The following is a 26,750-nucleotide window of genomic DNA, read 5'->3' as shown; positions in this document are numbered from 1 at the left end:
ATCTCACTAGCAAAGATATGAAAGTTTGATAACACGTTGTGTTGACAAGGGTGGAGGAAAATGGTCCCCTCACATACTAGTACGAAAGTCAGTTGGTACACCTCTAAGATGGATCATCTCTCATTATCTATCAGAATTACCACACAACACCTACCCTTTGACCAAATAATACCGGTTCTAGAAGTTTAGTCGAAGACACTTGAACACATGGGAAATGTAATGCACGCATACAAGGTTAGTCATTGCAGCACTGTTTGTAATAGCTATAGATCGGAAGTAACCTAATTGCCCATCGACAGGGGACTGGCTAGGTAAGTTATAGGACAGCCACATGATTAAATGAGGAACTCTTTTTTTAAAAAACATTTATTTATTTTTAAATTTTTATTGGAGTAGAGTTGGTTTACAACAGGAACTCTTTATGTTATAATACAGAAGGAGGATCTCTAAAAAATTTCTGGGGCTTCCCTGGTGGCGCAGTGGTTGAGAGTCTGCCTGCCGATGCAGGGGACACGAGTTTGTGCCCTGGTCCGGGAAGATCCCACATGCCGCATTGCGGCTGGGCCCGTGAACAATGGCTGCTGAGCCTGCGCGTCCTGCGCGTCCGGAGCCTGTGCTCCGCGGCGGGAGAGGCCACGGCAGTGAGAGGCCCGCGTACCGATAAAAAAAAAAAAAAAAAAAAAAAAAAAATTTCTGAAAAAGAGGAGAATGTATAACAGCATGCAAGGTCCAGTATCCAGTATTGGGGAGAGTATCTGTGGAAAGATGCTCTGGTAACACTGGCCATCTCTTGGGAGGGGACTTTGGAGACTAGGGTACAGGGATGGGGAGGACTCTTTTAACTATCTACACTTTTGTGCCTTTTGAACTTTGAACCATGTCAATGTGTTACCTACTCAAAGAATAAAAAACTGAAAATTTCCAGGGACCTAGATTCTGTGATTCTAACACTGCATGATTCTAATGTTTTAGAATTCGGTGAACCTAACTTATTAGGACTCTACAAGTCTCATGTCTCATGAGGCCAAGCTCCTAAAGATTTACTACCAGTGGTACGCCTGGGTCTCCAGGCCTACTCCGTCCCTGAATCGGGCCCCAGCAGCCCCTACGAGCCCAAGCAGCACTGAGCGAGGGCTCCCTCCCAGCACGGTGCAGCTGCACGAACTGTGGTGTCTCTTGGGAACGCAGCCCTTGGGCCCTCCCTCACCCTCTTTGCCTTCTCTGTCCTAGGGGAGCCTTCTCAGTGGTGCGCAGGTGTGTGAAGGTGCTGGCTGGCCAGGAATATGCTGCCAAGATCATCAACACTAAGAAGCTCTCGGCCAGAGGTAGGCGGTGGATCCGTGCCTGGCCTGCCCTCCGGGGCTCTCCTCCCTTCAGCCCTCCCTCTACCCCTTGGGTTAGAACCAGGATCTGGGTCTGTCCGCCTGGATGTTGCTGCTGTCAGAGGTGGGGGCTCTTCTTCCTGTGGGTATGATGAGAATAGACACCTCCATATTCCTTCCTTAGAGGGTCTGGGCTGGAGGCCACAGCCTCTCCCACAAGCCAGGCTCTCTGCCCCTCATCCACCCATGCAGGTAAAGACTAAGGTGCTAGGTAGGCCTTCCTTTCCCTGCTTTTCTGCCGCTTGCCTCCATTCTCACCGCCAGACCTCTGTACCTACCTTTCTTTCTACCTGGATGCTCTTACCTGGCTCCTTACAAGGATAGCTCTTTCTCAACCTTCAGGTCTCAGTTCAATGTCACATCCTTTGAGAGACTTCCCTGACCCCCAGACCTGAGGGGGACTTCCCCATTTTATATCTCTCATTACTGTTTCCTCTCTTTGTGGCTTTCTATCAACCTGGAGGTATCCCATTGACTGGCTTGGTGCCTTGTTTAATATCTATGTTCCCTCATGACCATAAGCACCAAGAAGGTGGGAGTGGGTCTCATTCCTTATATACGCCCAGCACCCAGGACGGCGCCCGACGCGTCTGGGGGCTCAACCAGTGTCCCGTGAACTCCAAGTGCACTCGGCTTCAACCAAACCAGTCCACCCTCTGGTCCCTATATACTCCCTTGGACAGTGGCTTCCAAGCCTGGAATCCCCTGGAGAGCTTCAAACACTCCTGATGCCTGGATCCCGCAGGTTGCGATTTAATTAGTCTGGGCTGCGACTTGGGTTTTGGAAATGATCCCCAGGTAATTCTAATTAGGAAGTGGTCCTAAACCAGTAACATCAGCATCACCAGGAGACTGTTAGGAATGCAAATTCATGATTCCAGATATAAGGAATCAGAACCACATTTTTGTTTTGTTTTGTTTTGTTTTTTGTTTGGTTTTTTTGCGGTATGCGGGCCTCTCACCGCCGCGGCCCCCACCCCGCTGCGGAGCACAGGCTCCGGACGTGCAGGCTCAGCGGCCATGGCTCACGGGCACAGCCGCTCCGCGGCATGTGGGATCCTCCCGGACCGGGGCAGGAACCCGTGTCCCCCGCATCGGCAGGTGGACTCCCAACCACTGCGCCACCAGGGAAGCCCCAGAACCGCATTTTAACAAGACACTGGTGATTTGTATGGACGTTAAAACTTGGAACGCCTGCACAGAAGCTTTGCTTCTTGCCCTTAGCATGTGGTTAGGGCGGTAATGGTGGTGACCATAGTCAGCGCGTTGGGGGAGGATTATCTTCAAAGATCTCCGCGCTAGGGCTTCCCTGGTGGCGCAGTGGTTGAGGGTCTGCCTGCCGATGCAGGGGACATGGGTTCGTGCCCCGGTCCGGGAAGATCCCACATGCCGCGGAGCGGCTGGGCCCGTGAGCCATGGCCGCTGATCCTGCGCATCCCGAGCCTGTGCTCTGCAACGGGAGAGGCCGCAACGGTGAGAGGCCCACGTACCGGAAAAAAAAAAAAAAAGATCTCTGCTCTGAATGGTGGGTCTTTGCTGCCTTGGGGACCCCCAGTGGGTGGAGGACGTTCTGTTGGGTGAGGCGGGTACAGGTGCTGTCTGTGCAGCCCATGGCTTGTGCAGCGTGGAAGACATCGTGTGAGGGATTGGTGAAGTGTCCAGGTGTTTGCCTGGCATAGTGGCAGCTGTGTCTGGGCCAGGGCCCAGCAGGTGTGATTTCACAGAGGCTGGCACAGGATGCACATTGTCCCCCGCAGGCCTCCCAGCATGTTCCGTGTTGGACTGTGTGCTGCTGCCTTTCATCTCTCTGGCTCAGTGTTGCTGGGAGCCCAGTGCTTTCTCCTAGTTACTGAACCCCCCCCCCCATAGGCAGACCAGTGTCCTTCAGGGACGAGAGACTGGGGTGGGGGTGGGGGTGGTGCTCTGAAGACCAGGGCCCGCCGTGCCACACAGTCCACATAAACGCTGGTGTGGAAGGGCGAGACCTGTGGAAGGTCAAGGGCCAGAGCTGGGGGCAGGGAGCCAGGGCTGGCAGGAAGGCCAGTAGGAGCGCTGCCTCACCCAGTTGCTGGGACTTGCCTTGCCGTTGCTGTGTGACTAGTGGCTGTCTGGTGCCCTCTCTGTGCTTTACATCACTATTGATCAAGGGAGATGTCCCAATCCCTGAGATACAGAGGGGGCGGGACTAGAGCCACGGCTTGGGGTGATTGGTTGGGTTGCCCCCAAAATGAGGGAGGGTCAGAAACCAAGGTCTTGGGACTTCCCTGGTGGTCCATTGGTTAAGGCACTCCTGCCTTCCAATGCAGGGGTGCAGGTTCAATCCCTGGTAGGGGAGCTAAGATCCCACATGCCTTGTGGCCAAAAAACCAAAATATAAAACAGAAGCAATATTGTAACAAATTCAATACAGACTTTAAAAATGGTCCACATCAAAAACATCTCAAAAAAAAAAAAAAAGAAAGAAACTAAGGTCCTCCCTGGATTCTGGGGAATCTTGGGCCAGTTCACCACATTCTCAGAGCCACAAGCACACAAGCACACGACAGAAGGAGACAGATGCATATGGGGGGAATGGAGGGAGCATTGCCTATTTTCTGGAAGGTGACTAAGCGTTCCAGGGACAGTGTAGACTCTGGGCTGTGCAGTAACTGCCCCCTCTCTGGATTTGAGGGGCCTTTGAGCTCCTGGGAGGAAGGCGCTCAGGCCTAGGTGAATGTGAAGTGTGGGAGTGGGGAGCTTCTGAGAGAACCTTCCCAAAGAAGTCTGCCAACTGCCAACGCTTTTCTCCCCAGCAGGAGATGAGGGGCAGAGCTTCTTTTAGCAGGTTTCTTTGTTTGCCACTCACAGTGCCTGGGGTGGGGAGTGGTTTGATGCTGAATATTTGGCAACACATTCCAAGCTTCTCCTGCTGGCACTCCCCCCACCCCCCCCACCCCCGTGACTTTGGCAGTTCCCAGAGGGGGGGCATGCCCCCGTGGGGTGTCGGTTCACTCCCCAGGGAGCTGTGTCTTCCCCTTCTCCAGGGGGTCAGCCTCTTCTATCAAGCGTTTCCCAAACCCTGGAGAGAATTTTTGTATCTATTTTTAAATTACTCTTTTATATAAAATGTTCATAGTATAAACAATTCGAGGAAGCCATAAAGACATGAAATGAAGGTAAAAATATTTTCCTGTCCCAGTCCCTGCCAAATCCCCCTGGGGGCCTTTAGAAAAATACAGCTGCCCCAGTTCCACCCCTGAGGGTGTGGGATTCAGGAGGTGAGGCCCAAGCTCTTGCATTTAAAAAGTCCTGTCAGCAGTGACAACAGCCAGTACACGCTCAGCGCCAGCTCCCTGCCAGGGGCTCTGGAAGCTTCCTAGCTATAGCCTCACCAGGCAGGCACACACAGAATTCATCAACATTTTAGGGCACGCTGGGCAAGCGGATGTGGCTGGTGCCGCCGGAGGTGACTGGCCCTCATACAGCGACCTCCGTTAGCCCCACTGTCCACCTGGGCACTGAGGGGTCACTTCCTCGGCTCCCCGGCCATCAGTCCCAGGACACTGGGTGGGAAGCACGGGGTGAGATCATTCAGGCTGCCCCTGAGCTTCAGGTCCATGCAAGGGAGCCTTCGAAGAGGCAGTAAGACACGTCTTTCCGGTCTCTCCCATCTCCTTCCCCACCTCTGCCTGGCACTCCTGGCCCTCGGGTTTATTTCTCCAACCTCCTAGGATCTGGAGGCTCGTTGAAGTCCTGTGGGGGGAGGGGACATTTTCTGTTCCGAGACTCAGAGGTCTATTTTCTGCCCTGGTTCCTGTGCCTCTAGCCAGAATCCCGATGCCCACCTGCCTGCTAGAGCCCACCCCCTCTGCAGGCAGAGCCCTCAGGCTGCCTGGCTGCACTTCCCGGGGCTCTGCTTTGCCGCGCTCTGCCCTGCTGGTACTGTCTGGCCCCAGGAACCTCTCCCCAGAGTTTCCACCCACCTGCTGCCTGCCGAGCTCTGGGCAGGGCTGGCCCCCTTAACCCCAATATCTTGCCCCCAGGCCTGCCCCAAGGGACAGAGGGAGAAGATTCACAAAGCATTTATCATAATGGACATTGGGAGCAAGTCTTCCTGGTACCCAGGCAGGAGGCTGCAGACTAGCTTCTCTCAGACCCCTCACCGTCATGGGCCTCTACTGAGCTGGATGGATTAATTTATCAATTGTGAGAATGGGAGGCAATATAGTACAGTAATTATGAACATGGGTCGAAATCCCAGCTCTGCCACTTCTTGGCTGTGGGAACTTGGACAAGCTGCTGTGTGGCTCTAGGCCCTGGGAACAAGGCAGAGACCAGCAGACAAGGTCTTGCTCTCATTGCACCTGTTTTCTACAGGAGGGAGACTGAAAAGAACATTAAACACACAAGTAGGCTGGGTAATTTCAGGTAGCAATGAGTGTTACAAAGAAAATAAGACAGGGTAATGGGGAAGTGATGGGGCTGGAGGGACATTCAGAAAAGGCAGCCGGGGAAGCTCTCTGAGGAGGTGACATTGTGCTGGGACCTGCCTGAAAAGGAGGCAGCCATGAGAAGACCCAGGAGGAGAGTGTTCCAGGCAGAGGGCGCATCAGGTGCAAAGGCCCTGAGGTGGGAAGGGGCTTGCAGTGCCTGAGGCCGCAAAGGAGGCCAGTGTGGCTGGAGCGTCAAGGCCAAGGTGAGGTCGGACCCAGCACCCAGCAGTCTTCGTGGATGTGGTGAGGAGTTTGGATTGTATTATAAGTACATTAGGAAGCTGTTGGCAAGTTTGAAGTCAGTATCTAATTTATATTTTAATAAGAGGTCTGTGGCTGCCCAGGACTATTGGCTGGGGATTGGGGGGAGTGTTCAGGAGTAGTTTCTCAGAGCTCTGAGTTGGAATAAGGCTTGATCACCTTGATGACCACCTTGATTTTGATAAAGAGACTGCTCCTTTAGCACTGGGCCTCGGTTTCCCCATCTGCCTAATGGAGCAAGGCCTCAGAGGTCAAGAGGAACTCAGTCCCTGCATTTCTTGAGGTTCCCTACATATTAGAAAATGAAAACATTTCAGAGTTACAAAAGTTATTGTATAAAGTACATGTTTACATTCAACAAATTAATGATTTTAGCGCTGAGATTTGCGATGCAGTGTAATTGTACCATGCACAGACGATTACAAGATTTATAAAAAGAATTAGTTCCTAGCTTTTCCAGCAGTGAGGTCTGGTAACCAGGCACATTTTCTTTTTTTAAAAAATAAATTTATTTATTTATTTATTTAGGGCTGCATTGGGTCTTCGTTGCTGTGCATGGGCTTCCTCTAGTTGCGGCGAGTGGGGGCTCCTCTTCCATGCGGTGCGCGGGCTTCTCATTGCAGTGGCTTCTCTTGCTAGAGAAGAGCTACTAGAAGAGCACGGGCTCTAGGCTCATGGGCTTCAGTAGTTGTGGCTCGCGGGCTCCAGAGCACAGGCTCAGTCGTTGTGGCGCACGGACTTAGCTGCTCCACAGCATGTGGGATCTTCCCAGGCCATGGCTTGAACCCGTGTCCCCTGCTTTGGCAGGCGGGTTCTTAACCACTGAGCCACCAGGGAAGTCCCCAGGCACACATTTGAAGCTGTGTGACGAACGTTTTCTTCTTTCAATCCTGTCAGTGTAGCTGCTCCCGGGTGACCTCGCGTGGAGAAAAACATCAGAATTCTGGATTTAGATCCTTTATCCCTTGAATGTGTAGCCTGGGTCAGGAGGCCCCCAGCCCCCACTGATAGGCCCCACTTTGAGCTGCCTGGTTTCTGGTTCTGCTGGGGATGGGTGAGTGGGGGGCAGGGTTTGGGGCTGGGGAGGGTCCAGCCTTCCTCAGCTCAGGGATGGACCTTGACCAGTCCTGGATGGGGATCCCCCTCCTTTGCCTGGGAATCAGCTTTCCTCCCCCCGCCCTGGAGGATATGGAAGGATGCAGAGAGGGAAGAAGAACCGAGGGATACCCCTAAGCCTGGACCAGCCTCCCCTCCCCTAGCCTGTAGCCGCCTTTAGCTGGGGAGTGGAGCTTCCACTCTATGGAAGGAGGATTGGTCTTAATTGCTTTGCTGATGGAAAAGCCACATTTCAGTATTGATCTTGGTTTCTGCAGCCCTTGGAGGATGGCTGGTGACTCCTCTAATGGAGGGGGAAGGGGAGAGGGGAGCTGGCTGCCTGGAGACAGGGCTGGGACTTTCTCCATCCTCATCATCCTCCCTGGTGCCCACCTGCTTTGGAGGGGCCATTCAGAGACAGGGGTTCTAGTCCTGGCTCCGCTTCTGAGTGTCTGTGTGAGTTCCCTCCTGTGGGCCTCAATTTTCCCATTCGGGAATAGGGGGCAGGTGGAGGAGGTGGTGATGAGTCAGGGTGTGGAAAATGGGACAGCACCGGGTTGTTTTTTGTTGTTGTTTTGTTTTGTTTTTTGCCGTGACACACGGCTTGCGGGATCTCAGTTTTCTGACCAGGGACTGAACCTGGGCCACGGCAGTGAAGGCCCGGAATCCTAACCACCAGGCCACCAGGGAACTCCCTGACTTAAGGTTTTAAAGCTTACGCCTGGAGCCTGACTGCCTGAGTACAAAGCGTGCGGCCACTGCTCACCACAGTGTGACTTTGGGCCATTTACTTAATCTCTCTGAACCTCTGTTCCCTCCTCTGTAAAGCCAGCACAGTGGCAGCACCATCCTCAGAGGATTGTCATGAGGGCTTACATAGTCTGCATTTGCGACTGGCTCCTTTTATATACTGTTTTGTTTTTTAAAATTAAGGCATTAAATACCGAATTGGAGAAAAGCACCAAAAAGGAAATTGCAAAATGCTTAAAATGGGGACAGTGATGCCCATAGCCCAGGGCTGTTGGGAGGACTGAGTGGGGTCACGGGTGTGGTTGCTCTCAGCAGCCTCAGTATCAGAGACCACAGGTGCAGACCCCAAGCAAGGCCTCTCTCCCAGGTGGGCAGGGAAATCCAGGGGATTTGGACAAAAGTCCTGAGAAGCAGATGGGACATCTCTGAGTAAGCCCTGAGGCTGCCATGGCCAAGTTCTACCTGCAGATTCTTTGGGGCTCTCTGTGTCCCCGGTCCCAGCTCCTCTCACGGGAGGTGGCTTCTGTGAATTAATACGGCCCTTCTCCTGCAGAGAATTCCCACTCCCTTAGAAAGTTTCGTTCATTCAGTCGTTTGTTCTTTCATTCAGTTATTTCTTGAGCACCTACTATGGGCCAGGCATTTGGGTAGATGCCACAGGCACAACAGAGACCAAGTCCTCGTCCTCAAGGACAGCGATCTCCCTGAGACAGAATGGGACGTGCTGTCCAGGGGCCCCGAGAGCACAGAGGAGGAGCCCCTACCAGCTGGTAGTCAGGGCAGGCTGCCAGGAAAGGGCGACATCGAAGGATGGGTAGGGGTGAATGACAGCCGGTGAGGAACAGGTGGGAGGCTGAGAGGGAGCTTTCCAAGCTGAGAGAACCGCGTGTGCGAAGGCTCCAGAGTGGGAGGGCTGAGCAGCGCGTGCCTGGAGAGGTGAAGTTCAGCAGTTCAGTCCGTCTGGGGTGTAGTGTGAGGGGCAGGGCTGGAGGAGGGGCAGCTGGAGCCTGTTGTGGGAGTGGGGATGTTCCAGGCTGCCTGGAGCTTGGCTCTGATACAGGAAAGAGATGCCCCTCGTTTGAGAGCCCTGAAAGCCAAGGGAGGGGAAGGGACTTCTGCGTCACTGCAAACCCAGCCTCTCTCTCTTTCGCTGCAACCCACTGCCTTCCTGGAGGACCCAGAGGCTCTGCCCAAAAGGCGAGCTTGCCCGGGGGCCCAGGTGCTGCCCTGGGAGGTGGAGGCTGTGAGGAGGGAGAGATGGGATGGGTGGAGGCTCCTCCCTCACCTGGACTCACCTGGGCATCTGTGTTTCAGACCACCAGAAGCTGGAGCGTGAAGCCCGCATCTGCCGCCTGCTGAAGCACCCCAACATTGGTGAGCGTGGGGGATGGGTGAGGGGTACAGGTGGGGCCTGGCCCAGCTCCCCTGCCTGCCCTGGTAGGTGTTTGTTGAGGGGAGCGGGTAGCTGCTCTCTTCTCGGGGACTGAGGCGATAGAGGTGGGAAAGGGTGTGTCTTGGTTTCCGTACTCCTCGGAGAGCAGCTTGGTTGGGGGGGGAAGGTGAAGAAGGGGCCCTTCCTCCCAGCCCACGCTGCCGGCAGCCTCCTTCAGAAAAGCTGTTTCAGGAAAACTCCCCAAGCTCTGAGAGAGACGAAAATAGGCCAGGCTTGGCCTTGACCGGTGCAGCCCACTCCCCAAACCTACCCCCACGCTGAGTCAGCCTGGCTCCGTGGCCCTGCCCACCTGCATAGGCCTGCAGCGCCGGCCTCTCCGAGGCCAGCCCCAACGCGGCCCCTGCCCAGGGTGGACTGAACGCAGGCTGCATGGAGCGGCTGAGCTCAGGGCGGGCAGGATGGCGCTGAAAGAGCACATCGCTACCTGATCTCCCCTCCCCCACCCCTGCACAACTGGGGGGCTGCGTCCCAGCCTGGCAGGGTTCTGAGTCATGGAGGGGAGGGAGTGCAGAGTCTAGATATAGTTCTGTCAGGGAACGGCTGTGTGACTTTGGGTAGGAGCACTACCCTCTCTGAGCCACTTCTCCCATCTTCACAAGGAGGGGACTGTCTGGACCAGCTGGGCATCTTGTTAAAAGGTAGATTCTGGTTGAGTGGGTCTGGATGGGGCCCGAGGTTTTGCATTCCTAACACACTGCAGGGTGATGCCACGGCTGCTGGCTCACCAACCACACTTGAGGAACAAGGTCTAGGTGCTCTGTAAGGAACATTCCAGCTCTGACAGCTACCAAGCCTTCTCCCTCAGGAGGCAAGCATCTCTCTATGTCCAGGGCCCCAAGGGTTAACTTCCCTGATGAAGAGAAGCATCTCCATCTGCTATTTATACCCAGAAGGCACCTCCCCTTTCCCAGTGCCTGGGAAAAGGAGCAGAACTGTACACACGGCAGCTAGAGGTTCCAGGGCTAGAATCGGAGAAGGGGTGGCAAGGTGGCTGGCGGGGAGCAACCCTGGTTGGATCCTGGCACCTGACCTGTTTATGACCGTGGGCAGCTCCTACCCTCTCTGGGCCTCCAGCTCCCCAACTGTACAATGGAGGGGGTCATGAGTGGTCCCTGACTATATAATCCCATGGTGCTTAGAAAGGCCATCAGTCCTGGAGGAAGGAGGTGGGGAGTGTGTGTGTGTGTGTGTGTGTGTGTGTGTGTGCGCGCGCACGCGTGCGCCACTACACAATTGCAGCTGTCTCAGGTCAACGCTGCCTCCTCCTTCGCCCGCTCATTCCCAGCTCTAAAGGGGAGGAGTAAGTTATGGGCTCTGGGGCTGACAGACTGCAGCTCAGATCCTGGGTTTGCTGCTTAATTGCTGTGTGATCCATGACATGTTGTTTAACTGCTCTGAAGCTCAATTTTCTCATCTGGAAAATGGAAATGATACATAGCTTGTAGGATTATGATGATCACATAAAGCATGGTACAATAACAACCCCCCGTAAGTGCTTTATTATCATTAAGCTGCTCCACTTTTTCTCAGTCTATACCCTCCCACAGAGCAACCTTACCTGAAGTCTTGCCTCTTGCCTAAATCTTCGTATGATTCTTATTCCTTTGAGCCATGAAGATTTTGAGTCGTCAGTTTGGGGCATTATATATAACACAGTGGTTAAGAGAATGGAGTTTGTAGTCAGACACACCTGGATTCAAATCCCAGCTCTGCCTTTTTAAAAATTTATTTATTTTATTTATTTATTTTTGGCTGCGTTGGGTCTTCGTTGCTGTGTGCGGGCTTTCTCTAGTTGTGGTGAGCGGGGGCTACTCTTTGTTGTGGTGCACGGGCTTCTTATTGCAGTGACTTCTCTTGTTGCAGTGCACGGGCTCTAGGCGCACGGGCTTCAGTAGTTGCAGCACGTGGGCTCAGTAGTTGTGGCTCACGGGCTCTAGAGCACAGGCTCAGTAGTTGTGGCACACGGACTTAGTTGCTCCACGGCATGTGGGATCTTCCCGGACCAGGGCTCGAACCCGTGTCCCCTGCATTGGCAGGCGGATTCTTAACCACTGCACCACCAGGGAAGTCCCCCAGCTCTACCTTTTATATGGTGTTTGAATTTGGGCAGGCTATGAAGCTCTCAGACTGAGTACCCTTCTCTGTGAAATGAGGATAACCATGCTACTCACTTTCTAGAACTGTTGTGAGGGTTAAGTTAGATATTGTAAGTAAAGCACTTAGCACAAGCCTGGCAGGTGGTAAAATCTCAGAAATGGCAGCTATCATCTTCATCATCGTCACTGAGTCATTTACTCCATTTGTTCACCTGATGTCAAGGGCATCCGAGGCCCCACCATGTGCCAAGGCCTCTGCTAGTCTCTGAGGATGTGCGGAAGAAATGAGGATGGGGGCGATTGCCCTGGCGGTCCAGTGGTTAGGACTCCTTGCTTCCACTGCAGGGGTTCTGGGTTCAATCCCTGGTCAGGGAACTAAGATCCTGCAAGCCGTGTGGTGCAGCCAAAGGGGAAAAAAAAAAAAAAGAAATGGTGGGGAGGGGGTGGGGGTGGCTGATGGACAGGGACGTGGAGAGCAGAGCTGAGATCCAGAACAGGAAGACACTCAGAGGAACTTGAAGCTATTGTTAGGGCTGGAAGTGTCCTTGGAGGGTACCGCTTCCTGAGCCTCCAAGCATCTCAGTTCAAAGTAGATTGGAATCTGCCCAAAGAAGTGCAAAGAGGTCCAGATGTGGATGCAGAACCCGAGAAGTGGGTCCGTGCCCAGAGAAACTAGGCTGAGTCCTATTCAGGCTGCTTGGTGAGTCCAGCCAAGGTCACTGCCCAGCCACACACAGGGGACTAGGTCAGGGAGGTCCCTGGCTCAGCACAGGTGGGTCCAGCTGTGCTACGCACAAAGCATTTACCTCCCAGATCCTGCTTCGGGGAGGATAATACTCTATTCTCTGTACCATTAGCACCTGCCGTTGAGGCAGACCCGCCCCTGAACCCCAAAGGCCGCCCCAGGGAGCAGGAGACAACATGAGAGTTTAGCAGGTGATTTGGGGTGGCCAAGGGAAGTGAGGTTAGTCAGTGATGAAGATGATGTCTTCATTTATTAAGTTCTTCCTAGTGCCAGGCACTGTGTTGAGTGCTCTGCGAGCATCACTGCATTAACTCCCCACACCAGTCCAGTGCAGTGGTATTAGCACTGCTGCTAGAAGAGGAGGCTCAGAGAGGTTATGTAATTTGCCCAAAGTTACACAACTTCTAAGAGGTGGAGCCGGAAGGCAAACCCAGAGTCTGACTGCAGAGCCCATGTTCTCAGTCCTTCTGTGACTATCAGGAGTGTGCTGCTGGGGGGCGGGGCGGTGGCCAGGGGGTCAAATAGACCCTTCAGTTTCAAAGAAAACAATGGTAACTGTTGGAAATAGGACAGGAGTGTCAGAAGTTCATGAATCCAGCTACACAAATGAAAACTAGGTTACAGATTTGTTTGCTCTTTGACAAGCAGTGACAGCATAAATCAATGAGCACAGACATGCCAGCCTCCCCACCAGGAGATGGGACTGTCACATAGGCCATGGCCCTTGAATCCTTGCCTCTCTTGGGCTCTGGGTTGAGTTTTCCCTGAGGACAGCTTCCATCCACGGGAGGCGAGGTTTTGTGTGTGAAAACAGCACTGAAATGAGGAGTCCTGTCTCCTGAGCTCTGAGCCATGATGCAGCCACCTCTCGGGGACTGAAGCCAACTCCAGTATCATCCCGCAGGTGGAGGCTGGAATCCAGCCCATATCCCCCTCACCTGGCTGAGCAGAGGGCCAGCCTTTTACAATCAGCACAAAGGCACCATCTGAGCTACAGGCAGCTCTGGATACGCCCCTCGCCCCCGCATTCTGTCCATTTCCCTGAGCCCTGAGGACCTTCTCTAAAAGGGGCTGAGGCTCCTGGCCAGAGGGTAGATCTGGAACCCCAGTCTTCTTGGAGCTCCTCCGAAATGGCTGTCGACCCAGTTCTAAAAGCTCTTTTTGAGACGGTTCTGGATGTAGCTTGGCTTCTCAGAGCTTCTCACACTCAGGAAAGAGGAGTTAAAACACCTGAGCAGAGTAGACGGGAAGGAGTCTGCTGCCCAAGAATCCTCTTGGAGGAAAGGGTGTTTTTCAAAACTTTGCCCTGATACACTGTTAATGCAAGTTTATGGTAGATGAATGAGAAGACTAATAATTTTAGAGGTATCTCCTATAACCTCAGCATCTAGAGCTAACATTGATGATATAGGCTTCCATGTAATATCTGATATCTGTACCTTCTCAAGTACCTCTAAACGTATTACCTCAGGTCAGGTTTCTTAGAAGCAGAGCCTGAGGCAGGGATTCAGGTGCGTGTGGTTTACTGAGGGTGTGCTCCCAGGGGAAGCCTGTAAGGGATGGGGTGAAGCAGGATGGAGGGAGGGGAGAGAACTGAGCAGAAACGTGGCCTCAGGTCAAGTCTAACTCTGACCTGGCCCCAGGTGGAGGGTGCAGTGGGGAGGCCTCTGGAACATAAACATCTGGAGTTGTCTCTCCTTGAGGAAAGGAGACTGGCCCTTTGCACAGACTCTGCCTCCCCACATTAGTCCATCATTGGCTGAAGGCTATAGGTAACCATGTGGGCAAGGTGGCTCCGTCAGCAGTGCGCTATTCTCCAGAGAAGGAGGGCAACTGTGAGTGGTAAGCCAACCCACTGCAGCTGCAGGATGGCTGCACCATCTTACTAAAGGGCGTCTGGGCAGGGCACCAATGTACAGTTGTCAGATTCTGCACTCAGAAAATACAGGATGCTCAGTTCAAAACACATACATTTCAAAAGTCAAGCCTATCTTTGCTTTGAAATGCATTAACAAATTGAAATAGGTTAAAGGATGAAGGGATAGATAGAAATATAATAAAGTAAGTATAATAAGACATTAATGATAGAACCCAGGGGGTGTGTACTTGGGTATTCACTTGACTCTGTTTGAAATTTTTTTTTTTTTTTCCTGTACGCGGGCCTCTCACTGTTGTGGCCTCTCCCATTGCGGAGCACAGGCTCCGGACGCGCAGGCTCAGCGGCCATGGCTCACGGGCCCAGCCGCTCCGCGGCATGTGGGATCCTCCCGGGCCGGGGCACGAACCCGCGTCCCCTGCATCGGCAGGCGGACTCTCAACCACTGGGCCACCAGGGTAGCCCTGTTTGAAATTTTTTATAATAAAATGTTGATAAATGATTAAAGCAGGATTATATTATATGTACTCTCAGGCTACCTACTTTTTAGTTTTGCTTTAAGATAGTTTAAAAACATCTTTCAGGTGCTCGCTTCGGCAGCACATATACTAAAAACATCTTTCAGTCATTATTTATAAATATATATCATTTAAGATTTTTAAAAGACATTTTATTTAAATTTGTATCCCCTTCATCCTCCATCTCTGATCCTCCTCTCTGTAGACACACTCTGGGGTATTTAATGCCTGCTTCTCCAAACTTTATGTGCCAATATGAGGGCCATAAGCTCTTTAGGGGGCTCAGTATTGAGTCAGAAATACATGTACATGGCAGGAATTCAGATGGCACTAGGGCTTACAGAGAAAAGTCACAACGACCCACAACCCCAGCTGTCCCAATTCCCCTCCTCAAGGCACCCTCAGTGCCCACATCTCTGTATCCTTCCAGAGAGACTTATGCCGTACACAAGCTGAAATACATCCTTTCAGAAACGGACTATGCATACTGCTTTGCTCTTTGCTTTTTCACCAAACAGCATAATTTAGAGATGATTCCAAACCAGTGGATACATAACTGCCACATTATTTTAACAGCTGTGTAATTTTCCATTGTGCAATGTACCGTAATTCTTTGAGCCCACACCCCCCTCCACGGCCATTTTTAAGTTGTGGTGCAGGGAAGGACATGAACTTGTCCTGGGAGAACTTGTCCTTGGCTGGCAGGGTGTGGGACCCCACCACAGAGTCAGCCCCAGGCCTTGGGCCCCCTTTTTTTTCCCAGAAGCTCAGGGGGTAATTTGGAAGCTCTGGGCTCCTGGGAGCTCTGCCTTTGCTCTTGGTAAATGAGGTATGAAGAGATGACAGTTTCTCAGCAGCCAGAACTGAGGGACCAATGTCATTCCCCCCTCCACCAGCTCTGCTGTCACCTCAGACCCGGAAGCAGAGCAGGGCCATTAGCACAGGGCCAGCACTGAGTAAACCTCGATTGTGTGCCTCATGGAATTCTCACAAGAAGGCTGCGAGTCCAGGAGTTTCATTCTCATTGTCCAGGCAAGGAAAGAGAGGCTCAGAAAGGGATAGCAATTTGGCCAAACTCACACAGCTAGCATAGTGACAGAGATTTGAGCTACAGGTCTTTCCATGACACTGGCCTTCCCAGCAGGGAAACTGAAGGTTGGAGTGGGAAGGGGACCAAACTTTGACCAAAGCATTGGTCTTTAGTCTTTAAGCCCAGGCATCTTTGGGGGATGCCTGATGTCAGTGATCCTTTGTTCATATGTATTTGTCAAGGCACCTGGCAACTGGTTTGTGCTCAGTGACTTTCGGAGAAACTGGAATGTTGGCTATTTGAGGGGTGAGAGGGAGGCTGGGAGTGGGGAGCCCTGTGTCCTGCGTAACCAGCTGCCTTGGCCCCTCCTACAGTCCGGCTCCACGACAGCATCTCCGAGGAGGGACACCATTACCTGATCTTTGACCTGTGAGTCTGGCCCCATCCTGGGATGTAGAGTGGGGACGGGGACAGCCTTGGCAGGGATGACCTCACTGGGTCTCTTGGCCTCAAGAGTCCACATGCCTCCTAGGTTGGGCTGAATTACCTCTTCTGATACAGAGTTTCCCAAAACACGGTCGGCCTGCCACCTGAGCAGTGCAGGCTGGTTTTCCTGACACACCAACAAACACTTTTAACTTCCATCATCATATATTTAGTTTCGTTTCTATTTGTGGCCAGTGATGCTGGTCTTCCGTTTCTAGTGGTGATATAAAGTTTCCTTTTGGAATAAATTTAAAGTTTTTAAAGCCAGTCAATTGAATGAAAAGCAAACATGAGCTGAGAGGTCTCAGTGGCTCCTGGTCTCATGGGTAAAGGACAATACTTGAGACAATGGGGGAGTCTGTGCATGTCAGGGTGGGGGGATGTGCAGCGGGGCTATAGGAAATCTCTGTACCTACTGCTCAATTTTGATGTGAACCAAAAAATTCGTTCACAAAAAATTTCACCACGTTCACCAAAAATTTAGCTACCCCCCTCCCAAAAACTAGTCTATTAAAAAACAAAAAAGCTCCAGTCATTGGGTTTCCAGGAGCCTAATGAATCATAATGACGTGTTCTGAGTGTCTCACCCCCAGTTCTAACCTCAGCCTGGCTCTCCCCGAGGGTGGATGGGAGAGAGGTCAGTGGAAGGGTGGGCTGGAAGTCAGGAAGGGGGTTGTAGTGGGGAGCACCCCTGTGGCTTCTGGGGCCCCTCCCTTTGGGCCTGAGGTTCTGAGGTCCCTGGGCCCCACTCTTGGCTTCCTGGAGACTTTTCCATGAGACGTGGCCCCTGGGGCCTCTATGGGTGGTGACTCTGGGCCCGTCCCTGCAGCGTCACCGGCGGGGAGCTGTTTGAAGACATCGTGGCCCGGGAGTACTACAGTGAGGCCGATGCCAGGTGAGTGCCAGGTGCAGCCTGGCAATGGTGCCTGGGGGCAGGGCACTCCCTCCTGCTGGTTCCCCAGGGGAGGCCCGCCCTCACCCCCTGCCCCCTTCCTCTCTCTCTTCAGTCACTGTATCCAGCAGATCCTGGAGGCCGTGCTGCACTGCCACCAGATGGGGGTGGTACACCGGGACTTGAAGGTGAGTGACCCACCTGAGGGTGCGGCTCACCGGGAGCCTGCTCCTCCATTCCCTGCCCTTCCCTCCACCTGCAGAGCCAGGGGTACTATCAGAACCCCGTTAGCTTCCCTGAATTGGGCTGGGTGGGGAATATCTCCCCCACTCTTCAGATGAGGAAACCGGGCTCAGGGAGGTGGAGCATCTGGGCTGGGGACCCAGGTTTCCCGATTCCCAGCCTCAGGTGCTTTGTGCCAGGCCAGGTGAGAGGCAGCTAGGCCACCAAGGCTGGCTCTGGTGGAGTCCAAATCCCAGGTGGGCCACTTTCTAGCTGCACTGCCTCAGCTTCCTTATGGTGGGGGTTGCCCTAGCAACCTCGTTACAGGGTTGCTGAGGACGTCAAAGAAGACAGCACAGTGCCCGGTACACAGACGCGTTATCAGTCTTGCTTCTGGGCCTCTGAGGGGAGTGGTGAGGTAGGAAGACAGGCTTTGGGGCCCTCCGCGTCCTCCCTCTTCCCGCTTGAAGGAGATGGACTGCACTGAGCAGATGTGGAGTCTAAGCTTGGCACCAGCTGCACGGCCTCGCCCGGTCAGCACGTGCTTCACGGTGCTCCTCTGCTGGGCTTCAGGGCATCAGTGTGTGGTAGCTGCATAACACCACCCCCATTTTGCAGAGCGGGAAACTAAGGCCTAAAGAATCCAGGGGATTTGCCCGAGAACAGGCAGTTCAGTTGTGCCTGAGCTAGGGCTGGAGCCCTGGGCTTCTGACCCCAGATCCCATGCTCCCGGTGGGCTGGGACCAAAACGCCACTCACTGCACCTCCTGCTTCTGCAGGTTGCCTAACCCTTCTAGGTGACTCTGCCAGGTGTCCATCAAACCTCTGCTTTTTGACTTTCAGTGACTATGAACTCACTTCTTATGGGGTAGCCCCTTGAACTACTAGGAAATGCTCCTTCAATCTTTCCCACTGTGGGGCTTCGCCTATGAACCCCAGGTCTACCCTTTGGGGCCACACAGAGGTCAGGCCTCCAGCTCAGAGCACCCTGGAGGCACGTGAGTGGCTTTGTAGTAGCTCCTAAGGCTTCTGCGGGCTGTTCTCCTCCATTCCCCCCTAGGATGGGATTTCCAGGCCTTCCTCATCCCGGGTACCCTCTCTGGGCATCCTGCAGTCAGTCCAGGTCCCTCTTTGGGGTGCAGTGCTCTGACCAGAAGCCCTGCTCACCTCTGACTGTCACGAGCCATCTGTGGCTCTGCACCTGAGCCCAGGTGAGCTCCCAGTGTCTCAGTCTAGACCCGCAGGCAAGTGTGCACGCAAAGAGAGTCTCTGGTCAGACTGCAGGGCAGCTTTCCCCTAGGGCCTGTTCCCATTATAACCATAGCCCCTGCACGAGAGGAGGAACAGGGAGAGGCAGCACAAATTTAGGCCATTCCGGATAGATTAATTAGTGGCGCATTCATCAAATCAGGGCAGGACAGCTACTGAGACCCAGGACGTGTTGGGAACACTGTCCCCAGAGGACCAAAGAGGCCTTAACGAGGGGCAGAAGGAGCTATACTTGCTTGCATCCTGCCTAGTTTGGGGCAGTGAAAGGTCAGGTGTGGGACTCCTCGGAAGTCCCAGTAGGGAAGGGGGTCAGAAGAAACTAGCTGTCTCCAGGGACTCGGAGCCCCCGCTCTTCCTCCCCAAACAAAAAATATGAGTACTGATACTTATCAAGCATTTGTAGTCCACTGTGAAGTGCTTTACAGGGACTATCGTAGTTAATCCATATGCCACCCCACGAGGTAAGCATTATCCCCACTTTTTGGAGAGGAGACTAAAGCTCAGAGACGTGAAAGAATTTGCCTAAGTTCCACAGCATAGAAGTGGCAGCACTGGGAACAGAGGCTAGGGCTTTCTAACCGAAAAGTTCCCACTTTTAATACCTCTCTGCCCTGAGGAGGGGGATTTCCTGTCTTCCAGACCCAGCAGAAGATGACAGCCTTCATGCCCCACAGGCCAGGTAGCACATAGGAGGCCCCACATCTCTCAGCCTAGAGTGGTTCAGAGCACGGCTCTGGAGCCAGACTATGCCTCAATCTGGTTCTATCGGTTACTAGCTGTGTGATCTCAGTCAAGTCACTTAACCTCTCTGAACCTCAGTTTCCTCATCTTTATACATGTGATAAATACTTAAGTGCCTGCTATGTGCCGCCCACTGTTTTAGGTGCTGGTGATACATTGGTGGACAGAACACATAAGAAACTCATATTGTACAGAGGTGACGGATAATGAACAAGCACATAGACAGATGGGAAAACACATTAGAAATTGTGATGAGATCTATGAAGGTAACAACAAGGAGCTAAGACAGAAGAGACCTGTCTTAGATAGAGTAGTCATGGAGGGCTTCTTGGAGGGGGTGACACGAAGGTGAGAGCTGGATGATGAGAAGGAGCCAAACCTGTGACGCACGGAGGGAGAGCAAATCAGGCAGGGGGAGCAGGAAGTGCAAAGGCCCTGAGGTGGGAACAAGCGTGACTGTTTCAGGGGATGTAAGAAGGCCACTGTGGATAATGGAGATAATAATGCTTACCCCAAAGGGTTGGTGAGATAATAAATGGAATGATGTATGCAAAACCCTGAGCCCAGGGGCTGGCACATAGTGGAAGCACAGTAAATGTTGCTTCTTTTTCCTTATTGTGGTGATGGCTGTTTCCCCGCTGCCCCACCCCCACCTCAGCCCCAGAACCAAACTCTGAGGGAAGGGGAAGGAGGGGTTGGCAGGTTGAAGAAGGGTCTTCCTATGGCAGAAGGCGGAGGGCTACAGTGGGGTAGTCCCCTCTCTGGGAAGCTCAGGTTCTGTGTTTGGGGCTGGGGGTGGGGGGTGGGGGGTGGGCGGTGTGCCTCTGGGTCGCTCAGCTGCTCCTCCTGTAAGCCCAGAGCTCCAGAGGTGAGGTTCTGAATCTGTTCACTGTCCTCTGGCTTTTTCCTCTCCCCCTTTCCCTCTTTTCTCTGGTCCTGGGAAGCCGGAGAACCTGTTGCTCGCCTCCAAGCTCAAGGGCGCCGCAGTGAAGCTGGCGGACTTTGGCCTGGCCATAGAGGTGGAGGGGGAACAGCAGGCATGGTTTGGTGAGTAGGGGCAGGGGGTGTCAGGGGTATTGGGGGCCAGCCTTGAGTTGACACGTCAGCCGCTAGGAAGCCTCTGCCCGAGCAGAGGAGGTGGCTATTGCCCCATCTGGGGCTCAGGGAGCAGAGCCCCCCTCCCTGCAGCTTCTGAGTCAGTGGGGGTCACCCACCCTAGCTCCCTGGGGGCCTGATGCAGGGACATGGTTGTCATTAAAACAGTATGTGACTTCTTCACACGCACATCCGGCACTGTTGGCTAGGGGCTTCCATGAGTTCCCCTAACAGCCTGGGTGCTAGATTATTATCCTGATTTTACAGATGAGGAACAGAGGCTAAGAAACTAAGAAAAGTTGTCAAGGGAGATGAAAAGGGGTAGAGCCAGGATTTAAGCTCAGATGATCCAGTGTGCTCTGAGATTTTGGCATAATTGAGTCCTTTCAGCTATCTGGGGTTACTTTTTAGTGGGCAATGTTGATCAGTGGTTAAGAGCCAGAGCTCTGGGTTCAAATCCTGACTCTGCTACTTACAAGGTATATGATTTTGGGTGAGTCATTTCACCTCCCTGAGCCTTTGTTTCTTTATCTATAAAACGGGGATAATAATAGTATGTTCCTTGGGGTGGTGTGGGGATTAAATGAGATCAGGCATAGAAAGTTCTCAGCCCTGCTTAGGACACACTCATTAAATAGGAACTATTCTCACAATTACTCGTTAAAACATTTTGGGTGTCCATTATTTCAACGAATCCTCCCAACAGTGCTGGGAGGTGTTTAGGATAGGAATCCCTAATCCGTTATTCATGGATGAGGAAACTGAGGCCCAGAAGGAAAAGAGACCTACCTAAGTGACGTAGGGCAAAGCCAATGTTAGGGACAGACCTTCTGCCATCCCAGGACCAGGTCCTGGAAGGGGTGGGGAGTGCGTGAGGGTTCAGCTCAGCCTGGAACTGACAGGCAAGGACATTTCACCTCTAGAGCCACCAGCGATTGATTGGTAGTGGTTGCCAGGAGCGTTGTGCTAGAAGTTTGTGACTCTGAGGCAGGACCCTGGGATGGGTCAATGACTCTGCCATGAGGCTCTCGGTGCTGGGGGTGGGGGGGCGTGGTGACAGGTATACTCTGTCCTCGTCCACCTTGGTCTAGAGGCGTTGGTATCTTACCCGGCCAGGGCTTCCAGCCTTTGGCCGGCTCTTGGGGCAGGGGCCGTTTTCCCCATCTCCAGGGCAACCTCATCCCTCTTCCAGCAGGATCTTGTTCCGGGTTACTTACTTGCCAACCTCTCTGTGTATGTCTGCCTGTCTGTGTGTCTGGGGAGCAGGGTTCGCAGGAACACCCGGATACCTCTCCCCAGAAGTGCTGCGGAAGGACCCATACGGGAAGCCTGTGGATCTGTGGGCCTGTGGTGAGTCCATCCAAAGGCCCCTTAGTCCTCCTGGCTGCCTGACCCTCTGGTGCCCTGTCTGTCCTTTCCCATCGTTCTCCTCCCTCACCGCCCCCCCCATCACGACTCCTCATGAGGCTGAAGGTCTACTGGTTCTCTCCTCAGGGGTCATCCTGTACATCCTGCTGGTTGGGTATCCCCCGTTCTGGGATGAGGACCAGCACCGCCTGTACCAGCAGATCAAAGCTGGCGCCTATGATGTGAGTGTTGCTCCTGTCTCCAGCCTCCCTGTCATCCCCTGGGCCCCATCCAGTGAGAGCCAAGGTCCAGTGAGGCCAGAGACCCGAGGATGACCCTGTCCCACCCTCCCAGCCCATTTAGGCCTCCTGCCACTCTCTAGCTATGGGGTGGGGATGGGGTGAGCAGCAGGTGGAGCCTGAGGGCTGACTGGGGCCAGGCCATGAGCTGGCAGTGCCTAATGACTTGGGCATCTAAGGGATGGGATTTAGTCCATGGGGCCCCAGAGGGCAGAAGCAGCACCAACGTGGTGTGAGAGGTCAGGGGGCAGGCCCCAGGAGCCAGGTTCTCTCTCTATGTATAGAGAGATAGATACATACATACATACATACATACGTATATAGATATATGTACACACACATACACACATATTATATATTGTATATACAAATAGTAATAATAGCCAACACATATAGCAGTCTTCTAAATGCTTTCTATATATTACTACAGTTAATCCTCACACCAGTCATGACACAGGTACTATTGTTACCCCCATTTTACGGATAGGGAAACTGAGGCACAAAGAGGTTAAATAAATGCCCAGACCACTTAGCTAAGAAACGGTAGAGCTGGGATTTAAACCCAGGCAGTCTGGCTCTAGTGTCCATGCTTCTAACAACCAAGCTGTACTGCTTTTCTGCATGGCTGATGTCTATTGAGCGATATGCTACGTGTTCTATATCATATTTAATCCTCACAACATCTCTCGGGGTCACATGACTTGCCCAAGCTCACACAGCCCAGGAGGCAGAGCCAGGACTTGAACCCAAACTTCTGATTTTGAAGTCTGGGCTCTAACCACTGTCTGGCTGCTTTGCACATAAGGCACAGCTTCAGAAGAGCAGAGGGAGGCCTCCTTTCCCCGGCCATTGTTCTGATTTGTCCTGGGTTCAGGGGACCCTGCGCCATTTCCTGGTTGTGGACGCCCGAGTAGAAGGACACTAGGACCCCTGCCTGCTCCCCTGCCAGTCAGGGGCTGGGGGATCGCAGGGGTGGCCTGGGGTAGGCTGGGCAAACCTGGCCCCTCTGCCCCTTCCAGTTCCCGTCACCAGAATGGGACACCGTCACCCCGGAAGCCAAGGATCTGATCAATAAGATGCTGACCATCAACCCATCCAAACGCATCACGGCCGCCGAGGCCCTCAAGCACCCCTGGATCTCGGTGAGCCTTCCTCAGCAAGGCCCCTCCTGGGAGCCCCTCCAGACCTCAGGAATAAGGCCCCTACGGAGGCCTGGCCCCTGCCTCTGGGCCTGAGGGCCCAGCATGGGGCCGACGGAGCTTAATCCAAGAGACACCGACCCCACTGTTGTTCTCAGGGGGAGAGTGGCAAGGGGGAGGTATTTTGGGTTGGCACAATGACTGGGGGTGTTACTGGCTTTGAATGTCCATTGCCAGGATTTTTTTTTTTTTTTTTTTTTTTTTTTTTTTTGCGGTACGCGGGCCTCTCACTGCTGGGGCCTTTCCCGTTGCGGAGCAAAGGCTCCGGACGCGCAGGCTCAGCGGCCACGGCTCACGGGCCCAGCCGCTCCGCGGCACGTGGGATCCTCCCGGACCGGGGCACAAACCCGCGTCCCCTGCATCGGCAGGCGGACTCTCAACCACTGCGCCACCAGGGAAGCCCCGCCAGGATGTTTATACCATCCCCTAGAACAAAAAATCATTCCCTCAAGATGGCAACCACATCCATAGGATACTCTGGAGGGGGAGGGAGGACTTGCCTTCCGCTCACAGACCTCTCCCCCACTCCCTTCAGCACCGGTCCACCGTGGCCTCCTGCATGCACAGACAGGAGACCGTGGACTGCCTGAAGAAGTTCAACGCCAGGAGAAAACTGAAGGTAACAGCAGGTCCTCACCCTCCATGCCCCCCCGGCTGTGGGAGTAGCTTGGCCTGGATCTCCGCAGTGGCCAAGAGACCCACTCACTAGTTCTTTCCTTTGTTGAGTCAACAAGTGTTACTGAACGCCGGCTGCCTGGGCTGGGCAGTGAGCAGCGGCGAGGACAGACGAGTGATGGAGACGTTATGGGGCAGTGGCAAGTGCTGTGACCACATGCCCTGAGGCTGTGGGAGTGCATAGCAGGGCCATGGAGCAGGCCACGGGAAGGAGCCCAGAAGCCTTCCTGGGCAAGTGTCATTTCAGCTGAGATCCCGAAGGACAAGCAGGCGTTAACAGTATAGAGGCAGATTGGGCGGATGTTCCAGACGCAGAGAAAAGCCTGTGCAGAAGCCTGACCCCTTAGGGGGACTGCAAGTGCTTCGGCGTGGCCGGGAGAGGTTTCCGGGGGTGACATGTGACTGGGCAGGAGACCACGGTGGGGGTGAGAGACCCAGCTGCCAAGCACTGGAGAGGAATGGCCGAGGGACTAGACAGGGGTTGTGGCTCCAAGGAAGCCACAGTGTGACCCAGGTGGGCCCTAAGCTGCCAGCCTCTCAGCAGGTCTGTGTGTTCTCAGGGCCGTGACATCTCCTGGCCTAGACCTTGCCAGGGACCCCCTGAGCAGGTAGGAAGGGCGACCAAGGGGTGCCCAGCTGGTCGGAACAGAAGAGCCATCCACATGCTGAGTGACAGATGCTGAGGCCCTGGCTGCTTCGGAACCTCCTCAGCGACTGCTCCCAGGCCTGGCATGGTGGCTCAGGACAGGGACATGGGCCAGCGGGGTGCTGGCCAGCATGATGCCAGGAGAATTGCGTCTCACCCCCAACCCCGCAGTGGGAGCTGTCACAGAAGAAGTCTCAAAATGTCAGTCAGGGAGTCTTAAGACTGTCAGACCCAGAGAATGTTCAAATCAGACAGCAATTAGAACCAGGAGGGCCATTGGTCCCCAGCCCCTCCATTGACAGAGGAGGGTTTTTCCTCATTAACCCAGGGTTCTGAACCCAGGAGACACAGAGGGGCGAGCTAGTACTGGAGTGAGGAGCTGAGTGCCCTAGGCAGAGGGTGGAGAGAGGGGGGGACCAAGGGGTGCAGCGTCTACTGTCCTTGCCCCGTCAGGAAACTTCCTTGGCCTTTAGGAGCCCCACCGACAGGTGTCCCGGAGCACAGCCACCAGCTCTGGCCAGGCCGGTGGAATCTATTAATATCTACTCCTAGGATGGCCGTGTACCCAGAGCGGTGCCAGCTAAGGCCTAGCTCACCCCTGCCTCACCCTTCTCCAGGGAGTTGGGGATGGTCTCTGGGCTGTGGGGTGAGAGAAATGGAGGAATGGACGGCAAGGGGCAGAAGGCTTTGGCTTTGTGTCTGAATGGAGCACCTGCCTCTCCTTCCCCACTCCCCTCCCATTTCTCTGTCTCTCCTCTCCCCCCTCACCTCTGGCCTCCTCTCCCCCAAACCCCCTCCTCTTATCTGTTGCAGGGAGCCATCCTCACCACTATGCTGGCCACCAGGAACTTCTCCGGTAGGTGGTAGGACCTCAGATTTCCAAATACATCCTGCAGGAGGTAGGGGCATTGCCATATGGGGTATCTGGTGCCCTCAGGCCAGAGGGCCTGGGGAGAGGGGGGCTGTAGGGGACCCCATGACTGGGGACTTAGCTCACCTGATGCAAACCTGCAGAAGTAGATAAAGGTCAAAGGTCATCAAGCCAAGGGCCCACCAGGAAGGGTTAGAGGTTAAGTCTGGCTCCCCCACCTCACAGCAGTGCTGGGGTTCTCAGGCTGGGCCGGCCAGAGGGAAGGGCCTCATAGATGTCAGGGTACAGGTCCAGGAGGGACTGACCCAGGCCCAGGGAGTAGCAGTATTCCTGTTCCCCACAGTTATGAAGCAGTGCCCGTGCTTTCACTCACGTGGTCTTTGTGACAAGGTGATTGCCATCCCTGTTTTCTGAGTGAGGAAACAGAGGATCAGGGAGGTAAACTCTGACTTGCCCCAGGCCACACTGTTAGAGGGAGGCTTTCAGTGCAGTTGTGACCAGACCCAGAGCAAGTGCCTTACCAGGCTGGGTCACCAAGGAGTCCAGGGTAGGAGGCTTTGGCCTTGGCCTGGGCTGGTTCAGGCGGGAAATGCCCAGTGACCTGTGGCATGTGGCCCCGAAGAGAGAAGGGGAGGGGATTAGCATCAGGGCTTAACAAGAAGCTCCCCTTGGCATGTTAGAGAGTGCCATGGCCAGCGTCTGCCAGAGGCTGCTCTCTGGGGAGCCCGGGGCGGCGGATGGGGCAGTTGAGCAGATACAGCAAGGCTCACCCGAGGGACCCTCTGGTTGGGGCAGCTAGAGCTGCTGCGGCACGTGGCTGGCTCCACCGCAAGGGGTTGGCTCTGGGAAGCTACAGCCCTGGCATTGCTGAGAGGGTCCACCTGCACATTTAACCAGCTGGGAGAATGAGACCCAGGGCTGGGAAGACCCTGCAACTTCAGATTCGGGCTTTCCCTACCACACCGGACTGCCTTCCCGCGCTCTCCCCAGACAAGGATCCTGCAGTTCCTTAAACTGAAAGCTGAGCCACCCAGGCAGTCAGAGTCTTTTTTTAACAACTGAAGTGCCCCTAGGGCACTCTAGTCCAGAGCTCACAAAACAGAGCCCATGGGTTAGTCTCTCTCTCTCTCTCTCTCTCTCTCTCTCTCTCTCTCTCTCTTGCTTGATGTGCTTGGGGGCACCAGTGGTGTTTAACAAATTTTTTCTGGCAAGAGTTTCCAGCACTTAAAAACCAAGAGATTTCATAGAAAATCCCAGATTACTGACTTCTCTTGAAAATCAGAATATGTGGCTTCACGGAACCCACAGTCCTGTAATAGTGGGCTGGAGC

The 26,750-nt window shown here is 53.8% G+C and overlaps 1 protein-coding gene across 2 annotated transcripts in view; it reads left to right on the top strand.

Annotated features, from left to right (window-relative positions):
• The window catches only part of CAMK2A (calcium/calmodulin dependent protein kinase II alpha), a 64,159-nt gene that overhangs the window by 17,077 nt on the left and 20,332 nt on the right, over positions 1-26,750 (top strand). For both annotated transcript variants that reach the window (XM_022590119.3, XM_089909547.1), the window contains exons 2-12: positions 1,231-1,325; positions 9,275-9,334; positions 16,053-16,107; positions 16,994-17,059; positions 17,172-17,244; positions 20,233-20,335; positions 21,650-21,733; positions 21,878-21,972; positions 23,049-23,171; positions 23,764-23,847; positions 25,363-25,405. In XM_022590119.3, coding sequence (XP_022445827.2) covers positions 1,231-1,325; positions 9,275-9,334; positions 16,053-16,107; positions 16,994-17,059; positions 17,172-17,244; positions 20,233-20,335; positions 21,650-21,733; positions 21,878-21,972; positions 23,049-23,171; positions 23,764-23,847; positions 25,363-25,405 — 881 coding nt within the window. The remainder of the gene's footprint in view (positions 1-1,230; positions 1,326-9,274; positions 9,335-16,052; positions 16,108-16,993; positions 17,060-17,171; positions 17,245-20,232; positions 20,336-21,649; positions 21,734-21,877; positions 21,973-23,048; positions 23,172-23,763; positions 23,848-25,362; positions 25,406-26,750) is intronic.

This window comes from Delphinapterus leucas, chromosome 3, assembly GCF_059928025.1.
Source record: "Delphinapterus leucas isolate spDelLeu-1000000601 "Yukka" chromosome 3, BTC_Dleu_Yukka2, whole genome shotgun sequence".
NCBI lineage: Eukaryota > Metazoa > Chordata > Mammalia > Artiodactyla > Monodontidae > Delphinapterus > Delphinapterus leucas.
Note: the sequence above shows the minus strand (reverse complement) of the source record. Positions and strands in the feature narration are given on the sequence as shown.